The sequence below is a fragment of the Trypanosoma cruzi genome, genomic scaffold (genome assembly GCF_000209065.1).
Source record: "Trypanosoma cruzi strain CL Brener 1047053517043 genomic scaffold, whole genome shotgun sequence".
In the NCBI taxonomy this organism is placed as follows: Eukaryota; Euglenozoa; class Kinetoplastea; order Trypanosomatida; family Trypanosomatidae; genus Trypanosoma; species Trypanosoma cruzi.
In genome coordinates, this window is record NW_001849528.1 from 124252 (window position 1) to 134431 (window position 10180).

General features: G+C 50.8%; 5 protein-coding genes and 1 non-coding gene across 6 annotated transcripts, besides 6 other annotated features; all 6 read right to left on the reverse strand.

Moving 5' to 3' along the window:
• Positions 1 to 1177, reverse strand: Tc00.1047053511067.4 (phosphatidylinositol 3-kinase, putative; the record flags this gene model as incomplete). Its single annotated transcript, XM_801230.1, has 1 exon — positions 1 to 1177. A coding segment is annotated over one exon (1177 nt), but the record flags the coding sequence as incomplete, so codon positions are not given.
• Positions 1 to 10180: a sequence feature (heterozygous, Esmeraldo-like haplotype).
• Tc00.1047053511067.10 (tubulin folding cofactor D, putative) lies at positions 1563 to 5507 on the reverse strand (the record flags this gene model as incomplete). Its single annotated transcript, XM_801227.1, has 1 exon — positions 1563 to 5507. One exon carries the CDS (start codon positions 5505 to 5507, stop codon positions 1563 to 1565), a length of 3945 nt encoding a protein of 1314 aa, XP_806320.1.
• Positions 4206 to 4253: a microsatellite.
• Positions 5583 to 5693: a sequence feature (A-rich).
• Tc00.1047053511067.14 (hypothetical protein, conserved) lies at positions 5874 to 6137 on the reverse strand (the record flags this gene model as incomplete). The annotated part of the gene is made up of 1 exon (XM_801231.1): positions 5874 to 6137. One exon carries the CDS (start codon positions 6135 to 6137, stop codon positions 5874 to 5876), a length of 264 nt encoding a protein of 87 aa, XP_806324.1.
• Positions 6188 to 6295: a sequence feature (A-rich).
• Positions 6391 to 6462, reverse strand: Tc00.1047053511067.17. Its single transcript has one exon. It is a non-coding gene; the product is annotated as a tRNA-Gln (tRNA).
• Positions 6681 to 6716: a microsatellite.
• Positions 6942 to 7373, reverse strand: Tc00.1047053511067.20 (60S ribosomal protein L26, putative; the record flags this gene model as incomplete). Its single annotated transcript, XM_801228.1, has 1 exon — positions 6942 to 7373. The coding sequence occupies one exon, from the start codon at positions 7371 to 7373 to the stop codon at positions 6942 to 6944; it is 432 nt and encodes a 143-aa protein (XP_806321.1).
• Positions 8352 to 8381: a microsatellite.
• Positions 8575 to 10180, reverse strand: Tc00.1047053511067.30 (transketolase, putative; the record flags this gene model as incomplete). Its single annotated transcript, XM_801229.1, has 1 exon — positions 8575 to 10180. A coding segment is annotated over one exon (1606 nt), but the record flags the coding sequence as incomplete, so codon positions are not given.

Below are 10180 nucleotides of genomic sequence, written 5' to 3' on the forward strand. Positions count from 1 at the left end.
TCCATTGCTGCATCACTTTGAGGGCTTCCTGCTGTTCTGCCTCGTTTTTCCAATTCACGCAGCGCATAAAGAGCAAAAAGTATGCGGGATCACGGGCAAGAAAGAAGCGAAACCGCCAAAGAAGCATTTCATCGTCAACCTTGAGTCCTTCTAAGTGAATCAAAGGCTTACGCATAATTTCTTGCAGCTGACGACGCTCCAAGAGGCCTGGGTGGACGTCTGCATCAGCGTCTGAGATCAAAAACAGGGATTTGGACAAGGCATGCGCCTTCGCTTCACAGAGGTTTTCGTCACCCATACATATATCAAGGTACGGCCGCGTTGGCGTCGCCGCAAGAGGGGTGGTCGGCAACGTTGTGGGAATCATGTTCAGCGGCACAGAGAGTAGGAAGACCGGGACGCGACTGCGCACTTGCGGAAACAGCAATGAGAGCGTTGGTGATGCATCCCCTGCGACAATCCGTGCGCTGCCCTCATACTCCTGCACTTCCCGCATCTCCGCAAGACGCCGCTCGACAATTTTGTCCATCCACGGCACCGGCTGCAGAAGACCATCGTGAAGATCCCGCGCAAGCAGCTCCCACCGCGGCGTTTCCTTTTTTTGTGGACCTGCAGAGCCTTCAGCGTGCAGTTTGTAACACCGTGGTCCTGCCTTGAGCCTTCCACTTGCTGTAAAGGGGTGAAACGCTGTGCAGCCTACAAGACCGTGACGGGAGTAGACACAGCACCGAACCACTGCGTCAAGCGGCATATCACGGACGGAAATGGGGAATATGACCCACTCATCAAATATGCAGGCGTCACCGCGTGTATGAGAGGATTGCAGCACTGGTGTGACCGGCTGCTCCATGTGCAGCATCTGCAATGTCACGAAAAGTGTTTCCGCCCCACCGCAGCCATTCTGCTTTTGTGTTTCACCGATGGGATCCATATCCATGTTTATCTTCCCATTCTCTTCTTCTAATGTTTCTCCTCCTCTTCCTCCCTTTTCCTCGTCCTCGTAATTGTACGCATCGCGCCGCATGCACCATCCGCCAATCGCGCGGAGGTAAATCATGAAGTAATCCGTGATGTCATTTGCAGCAATGAACTCGCTGCCCGGCAACACCCAGTGAAACGCGTCGTAGTGTTTCTGCTCCTGTAAGGCCTGAACGACGTTGCCTTCGTTGGTGGCCATCTGACCTGGCCCTCTAAAATAAACAACAAGAAAAACAACAAAGAAAGAAATAAAATTAGCGGCAGCCAAAATCCAAAAAAATGAGGAGGGAGAGGGAGGAAGACAGCGGCCTCATAACCCCCTTCTTTTTCGTTCGTTGTTTCTTATCGTTATGTTTCTGTGTCTGCAAGTCTTCTCACCCCTCTCTTAAAAATTGAAAACTTCTAAACCAATTCGTGTTCACTTTCCTCTTCCCTTTCCCTCCGTCCACGCAATCCATTCTATTGTATTTCCTTTTTGCGTGCATTTGTGTGTCTGTGTTTTTCCCCACGTTCAACAACCACGGTGGGAGGGGGGAACGCACACATACACATCGACACGTGCGGGAGCCGTTGTTTTTCTCTTGTTAGTACCCTGCCTCCTGCACGAGGTAAAGGTATGAGCCCGCCACCATCCGGCCCTCCTTCTTCTTCTGCTGCTGCTGCTGCACCTCGTCACCCTCGGCAAGCTTGGAGGGAGGGGATATGTTCAACATGCAGTACAACGCGTCACGCGCGCCACGGACTTTCGCCACCTCGTTGGCGTCCCACTGCGTCGCTGAAAGGTGCTGCATCGCTTTGGCACATCCATCCGACGCCTCGGCGGAAGTGAAGACAAGCAGGGCTGTATACATGTCGGTGGCCATCTTCGCCCGCACTTTGGGGTAGCGGCTCGCGATCATCACAAGGCTGAGGCCCCACGCCGCCTCACGAGCCTCGGGCACGCTGCTACGACAGAGATCCCCGAGCACGCCAACGAGTGGTAAAAGGACGTGAATACTGGTGGCATAGTGCTTCAATTCATTTCGAAGAATCTCCACCACGTCCATGTGACACGACTCGTCAAAGACCCCAACAGTCATGAGCCGGTTAATCGTGACGCACAAGGGCACCACGACTCGCTCGTTGTGTGCATACTTCGCTGCAACCTCAATTAACACGTGCGAAAGAAACACTCGATTTTCCAATGAGACCCGAAAGCCGTGCAAAAATGCATTCACCGCGGGTTGCATGATATGCAGAGAGAGCGACCCGGCGGAGACCGCAAGGCCCTCTACCACACATGGTGCGAACAAATCCGTTTGCAACAGGGGGCACGCCAACGTCATGAAGGCAACCTGTGGTAAGGACCATTCGGCCGTCTTGTTTTCGCTGAGGACATTGCATAGTACCGAGATGGCAGATGCCTTCTCTTCGTCGGCTATGTCGTCGAGAAAGGGAGAAAGCCTTGACAAACTGAGTACTGCCCGCCCACGGAGTCGATCTAACTTCTCCATGGATTGTTTTAGAAGCCCCTGCGCCGCACGAAGCGTCAGCAGCGGGCTACAAAGGCCACACTGCATTCCATACTGCACAACCGCCGGCAGAGCATCAATGGCCTCAAGACGCACAAAGGAACCAACATCACCGCGACGGTCCGCAGCGTAGTCGTCCAAGGCATTGAGGATACATTGCACAACGCATTCATACAACTCGGAGGTTAACTGCAAACACCCCGGAGGAATACGGAGTAGGATTTTTCTCAACGAACGCACGGCGTTACGGCGCGACTCCGCGTCCTGCAATTCCTTACGCTTTTCTGGCCTGGTGCCCTTCATTGCAGCATGAAGAAGCATCAAAAAGTACGCCCTCCTCCCTTCCTCCCTCTCCTCTTCCTCTGTTGTTGTTGATGATGGCACAGCACAAATAACGCTCCACGGCAGTGCGCCCATAGCGAGAAGGTTCCCACGGCGTTCCATCGGGTTGCGTTCCTCCCCGCTGCCGTCCAACATCCTCTCCAACACCTTGTGGTGAAAGGGGGCAATAAACTCTGTGTAATACGTCGCCGCAAAAGATTCGTACGCGTCAACTGCATCAAACTGCAACCACTCAAGAATTTGCTTCCATGTGTCTTCAAAAAATTCTTGCAGTTTACCCAACGTTTTGGCACGGGCAACAGCACCCCCCACTTTCTGCACCTCAATGGTCTCCGGCAGATTCAAGCGGCGATGGGCAAGAGCAGCGAGCAGGCGGCAACAGGCCTGCCGGACGTACTCACCACCGCGTGAGCGGAACAAACGCGCGGCATCCACGCGGGGCGTCAGAGACGCAAACTGGGAGAGAACGTCTTCCGGCCACACAGAGGCGTCAAACCCCTCTATCATTTCCGCTAAGCCGAGGATGGCACCGTGACGCGTGGCGACCGAGTTCTCGGTCACACGACGTAAAAGCTCCGGCACAATTTCACGAATGGCCGTGTTCACCTCTGACGTGGCCAGAAGGCCCAAGGCACGTGCGGCACAGCAACGCACACGTCGATCCCAATGCATTAGTTTGTTCGCTACAAGTTCCTCCAGCATGCGCTCCCTGTAGGACTCGTTCTCTGCTACCAATGGGGCAACGTGCAAATACGCGTTCTGCAGTGATGCAAGAGAGAAGAAATCCATCGTCGTGACAAGGCGAATACCATCAGGAAAATTTCCGAGCCGTCCAACACATTCCTGGAAGGCCGCCGCCGCCGCTCGCCGGACGTGAACTTCTCTGTCAAATAGAGAAGTAACAACGAGGCTGGTGCTGAGTTTATGCACGTGCACCTCAATGTCTGATGCATCATACGCGCGAGCGATGGACCAGCAAGCGTAACACGCGGCGTCACGTACATGCGAGCCGACGCTATATGTTCCCTTAATCAAATCAAACGCAAGTCCCTGAGTGATCCGTGGGAGCATTGTAGGAAGGTGCTGCGGGTGTAAGATGCTCCTTCGACACAACTCCGCCACAGCAAGCAACCCACCATGCCAACTGCTGTCAGAATGTTCATTCGTGAACACATCCAATACGGCAACAATCACGTCTTCTGCCATTACTCGCGGTAGCCGTTCACATATGCGGCCAATGCCCTTTGCTGCACTCCAACGCACAACCGTGTCCTTGTGGCTCAGATTCACAAGCATCAGTCCAATGGCCTCTTCTAATCCCTCGTCATTCTCAACCGCACATTCATCATTCTCATTTTCGACATCCTTTTCCCCATTATTATTGCTATTATTATTACCATTATTATTATTATTATTATTATTGTGGTTGCCATTGTCAACGGTCCGATGGGCCCCAATTGAGGAATTCACATCCGCAGCAACGTCTAAAGGCGTAGAGACAGCCAAATTTTTGTCGAGAGACGTCACATGTCTTTGGTACTTCCACGGGGCAGAACGGCCCCTCAACAAGACGAGTGCCAGCCGCTGTTCCACCTTTACGGCTGCTTTGCACACCAACGCATCACTACTGCGGGACTCCAGCACACCAGCGACGATTGGGATAAGCCCCGGGGCGTAGGGCGCCAATTCACGGCGTTGCCCACATTTTAGCGTCTTTGCAAGGGCCAGAAGCACACCGTGTAACGGGAAACTGCTCTTGGAGATGTCTGTAATCACTTCTCTGGCGTACGCAAAGAAACGCCTACGATGCGCCTCTCCGTCCGGCCTTGTAAGGAGCCGAGCAACAAGAAGAGCCGCCCCCTCACGACACTTGGAAGTGTCACTCAAAAACGCCATTGCCGTCTCAAGTACGGCGTCGGAGAGGGATCCGCCACGATCTGTGGAGTCAATGATACTCAGTGAAAACGGAACAAGTACGAGGTTTGAGAGCCATAGCAGCAGACAATAGCGGACTTCCCATTCACGGCGGTATTTGGCACTACGCTGCCACAAACGCAGGGCGTAAAACACATCTTCATAGAGTTTCACATCGTTGGAGAAATATGACGTACAACACTTTTCACCCGCGGTTTTCACAATGACATAAATGGCACGGCTAACGTGGTGAATCGCCGTCTTCGCTGCGTCCACATCGTACTCATCATAGTTTGCACCCAGCGTGTAATCAGGTTCCTCCTGCGCCGACACCGCATTATCACCTTCTGGTCTCTCAATTCCATCTTCCATGCGCCATATATCCGTGGCAGCAGGGAGAAGGTCTTGCAACGTCGCCACAAGTGGCCCAAGCAGCACCTCCAAGTACCCGTGCAGCAGATGCGGGGACTCCTGATAGCGGGCGATGATACGATCAAGACGATATAACGCTGCCGCCACACCATTTGGATCTTCAGCGACAGTAGGAAGAGTGGCGTCACGGTCGTCTTGCAGCTGCAAGGCCTCCTGCAAACGCACAAGAAGTGACACACACTCATCTTCCTCCTCAAAGAATGCGGGCCCCCAATCATCGTCGTTTTCGTCCTCCGCCCCCTCCGCGGGTGAAGTACCATCAACATCGTCTGCTTCAGGCAACATCGCGGCGGTGGCGACCGGGTCCATTTCTTCATCTTCTTGTTTCATCCTGACAATGCCAGCGTGTGGATGTGAGGGAATAATCCTCGCGTGACCCACTCAAGCCCTTTTTGTGCGCTTCACAGAGAAAAGAGAAAGAAAAGAAACAAAAACAAAAAGAAAAAGAAAAAGGATGGCTTCAGGGCAAATAACAATAATAATGATAAAAAAAGAAAATAAAAGAAAAATAAATAACACCCTCATCGCTCCTCCTCTCTTTTCCCTTTTCTTTTCCTTTTGTTACTGGATAAACAACATCAACAACAAATAACAAAAGACTTTCCCCCACGCACACACACAAGAAAAGAAAAATAATGGAAGAAGTAACGTGTGACGAGAGGCCGTGCAATATAATCCATCCACAAATAATTATTTCTATTCCACTTTAGTGGTGAGGGAAAAGCCGTGAATCAGTGGAATTTCACCCTTAAGCGCCTCGTTCACCAAGCGATGCTGTTGCACCAACGGTTTATCACGAAATGCATGCGACACCACTGTGATGTTGAAGAAACTCCCACATCCTCCACTGGCGTCGACTACCTTGACGTCCTGCAACGGCTGAAGTATATCGCTGGCTCTGATCTTTGCCTCAATGTCGGCCGCCCTGATGGTCCTCCACAGTCGACTAGCACGCAGCATCTTTTGCTCCAGAAATGACTGCAGCACGCACCGTTCATGTGAAGGCCGGTCAAGAACAAAAACAAACAAACAAAAAAACAAGGAAAGTAAAGGGAGAAATCATAACAACGATGATGCAAACAATAATAATAATAATAAAACAAAAACAAAAAAAAAAAATACGTAAAAATATCAACCTCCAACAACTGGCCGCGCCAAATTGACACAATCCACGGAGATCTACAAGTCACGCCAATAAATAAGAGAAAAAAGTTGCTCCCACCTGGACTCGAACCAGGGTTATCGGATTCAGAGTCCGAGGTGATAACCGCTACACTATGGGAGCCACGGCATTGGATCACCGTGTCAACCGCATTTCTTCCACGCTGCCGCAGCGTTCCATTTTCACCAAGCGTGAATGGAAGAGGCTTACATCAACCATTTGTCCATCCCATTAGCACGTGATATTCCCACGTAAGATATGCCCGCAACGCAATTCATCCTCTCTGCCTCTGCAAACAGCAGCGACAGGGGCAGCAGTACCTTTCGTTGGCAATTAAAGGGAAAGAAGAAGAAACAAAAAAAAAAAAAAAAGAAAAAGAGAGGAGATCATCACGCAACTTCATTGCCGCACCGTCAGACAGAAGGCAAACTGCCCTAAAAGCGACACAGGGATGCCTCCCCTCACTGAGCACAAAATTAAATGGGTTTGAACAAAGTGAAAAATAATCATAAAAAAAAAAAAAACTCAGCAAAAGAAGAACAAAAAATGTATGCCTCATTGCCCCCCCCACTCCAAATTTTCTCCCTCTTCCGTGTTACTCTTTAGTCCATCTGCTGCATGGCCTTCTCGGCGGCGGTCACCTTGCCCTTTCCCTTGTCGCTCTTTGTGCTGCGGTCCTTGCGCTCAAGGATGGCCTTGCGGTTGTGGTTGAGCTTCAGCTTCGTGATTTCCACATTGGAGGGATGCACCCCAACAGGGACGGTGGTGCCGTTCGCCTTCTCACGGTTCACCTTGTCGATGTGAATCACCCAACGGAGACGATAACACGCCGTGACCTTGCCCTCACGGCCCTTGTACGCGCCACGCTTCACGCGCACTTCATCGTCCTTACGGACGGGCATAGCACGCACGTTGTACTTTGCGCGGAGCTCCTTCGAGAGAGGGGCACTCATGAGGATGCGGCGCACATGACTCGGCGCCTGAAAGTGGGCGCGGCGGGCCTTGCGACGGCTTCCACACTTGATGCTGGCCATGCGGAAGTCTTTGAGACTGCGGGTGGCAGTAGAGAGAGAAAAAAGAAAAAAGAAAAAGAGGGGGCGGAATAAAAGCAGGAGCACAAGAGGATAAAAAGAAAGGCATAATAATGACAAAATGACACGGAAAAAAAAAGCAAAGCCAAGAAAAGAGCAAAGACCATTATGCCAGCTTCTGCATCGGACCAACAGTTCTTATTCCCTTAAAAATAGCACGCCAAAGACCCGCCCGTCCACCCACCCGCGTTCACATCCCAAAGAAAACGCTCGTCCACAAACACACACACACACAAAAAAAAAAAAGAAACCCAGCAACCCCACTCAATGCCGACCGAGTCATCCGCCCTTGTTTCCTCCACACACAAAAAAACATACCCATATATATATATATATAATCTTCTCAGCAACTCCCACCGAGAAATGTGAAACACAACGACTCCTCGAGAGAATGTATTTGAAAAGGGTCAAAATAGAGAAGCGGGAAAAAGGAAACAGGGCAAGAAAACACAATATGCGTCTGGCTGAGACATTTCCTCCTATTCCTACAAAGAGACACGGAACAACAACAACAACAAAAAGAAAATCACAGTTTATTTTGATGGGCTCAACATTTCCCACTTCAGAAGGGGTTGAGTCCACATGCATACATCAACGGTGGGCAGTTTGGGTCACAAAGAAATCCATGATAGCCGGGCTCGCCGTAACCCCGCAAAGTGGCAGGTTTTTCCCGGGGTCCCACAACCGTCGGACTTTCCTCTGCGTGGAGAGTAGTCGTCGTCGGGGGCTGAGTGAGATGGACGAGACGACTACTCCTCGCTATCCTGCAACGCGGTGTCTTTGGTAACCAATTCAATCATCAAATTGTAAACAAACAGGATGGATCGATGAAGGCCCCTGCCCTTTTATTTGGTCCTGTATAGATGCACATGCTATTCGCACGCTTCAAATTAATATAAAAAAATTACTTTTCTCTTATTGTTATTTATTTATTTATTTATCTTTTTTTTTTTAGTTTACCCCAAACAATAATATGAATTTCATCTTTTTTTTCTCCTTTTCCTTTTTAACTCGCCTCTGCTCCCACTTTTGGGGCCCGCAACCTTGTTACTAGCCTGGTTACCATCTTCTTCGAGTTGTTCCTTAGAATACGCATTTATTTTTTCCTCTTTTCCCTTCCGGTCGTAAGCTTAGACACATTGCCTCACAAATGCACACGCTTTTCTGGGGCATTGCCGTTGGGGTACTTGGCGGCCAACTTCCGGCCCATCGCAGCGACGTGCTCCGTGGTGATGTTGAATTGCTTGTACAGTTCCCCTCCTGGGGCAGAGGCGCCAAAGCCCGACATGCCAACATGGTAGTGTGAATACTTCTCCCAGCCGTAATTGACATACGGTTCAATGGAAAGCACGGGAACGCCGTCGGGGAATACTGTTTTCTGGTAGTCAACGGACTGCTGATCAAAGAGCTCTTGGCATGGCATTGAAACAACTGCCACTCTTAGCTCTGCTGCAAGCGCCTTCGCGGCATCAACCGCAAGAGAAACCTCCGAGCCACTGGAGACAAGAACGAGCTGCGGCTTATCGGCGGAATGAATCACGTACGCACCCTTTGCAACACCATCCATGGAGGAAGCCGATTGAGGCACTGTATTCTGACGGCTGAGACATATAATAGATGGTCCCTTCGCGTTTTCAAGCGCCAATGCCCATGCCGCACTCGTTTCTGTTTGATCACTCGGACGAAACACCAGCAAGTTTGGCATAGCACGCAGGAATGCAAGGAGTTCCACCGGCTGATGCGTTGGACCATCTTCGCCAAGACCGATGCTGTCGTGAGTCGCCACAAAAACAACTTGGTGATGACTCAGGGAGGAGAGGCGAACAGCACCAAGCGCGTAGCCAAAAAAGTTAAGGAATGTTCCACCGAAGGGAATAAACCCACCATGGGCGTGGATACCGTTCATAATGGCACACATGGCATGCTCGCGAACACCAAAACGAATGTAACGACCCTGTGGAGTGGCTTTCTGGAAGTCAGTCAAAGCAGCCGAATTCGGACGTGTGAGATTGCTTGTTGTGAGGTCCGAAGATCCACCAATGAGTCCCGAGATGTTAGAAAAGAGCGTCCCCAGAGTGTTCTCGCTGGCTTTGCGTGTGGCAATCTTCGAGGCATCGTTCAGCGGCAACTGCGATTTCCATCCAGAGGGAAGCACACCCTTTAATTGTGCCTCCAGTGCTGCGGCCTCCTTGGGGAATTCAGCAGCATACTTCTTCATCGCCGCTTTCCACGCCTCATGCTTCTGCTCGCAGACGGCAACATGCTGCTTGAAAACATCATACACTTCCTCCTCGACGTAAAACTTCTTTGAAGGATCGCGACCAAAGCGCTGTTTCAACTGCTGAATGTCACTATCACCAAGAGGGGCACCATGAACCTTTTCAGTACCCGCTAGTCCCGAACCGAAGCCAATTGTTGTGTTGAGAACAATCAACTTTGGCTTTCCCTTCACCTTCTTGCAGTCCTCAAAGGCTTTTCGAATTGCATCAAAGCCCGTATCACCATTATCCACCATGATGACGTGGAACCCCATAGACTCGTACTTTTGTTTCGGTTGCTCGGTGAAGGCGAGGTCGGTACTTCCGTCGATGCTGATGTGATTCGAGTCATACACCAACACAAACTTTTCAAGCCCAAGATGGCCGGCAAGAGAAAGGGACTCTTGACCGATACCCTCCATTAGACAACCGTCACCACAAAATACATACGTCCAATGGTCAATGATATTGTGGCCCGGCCGATTGTATGTG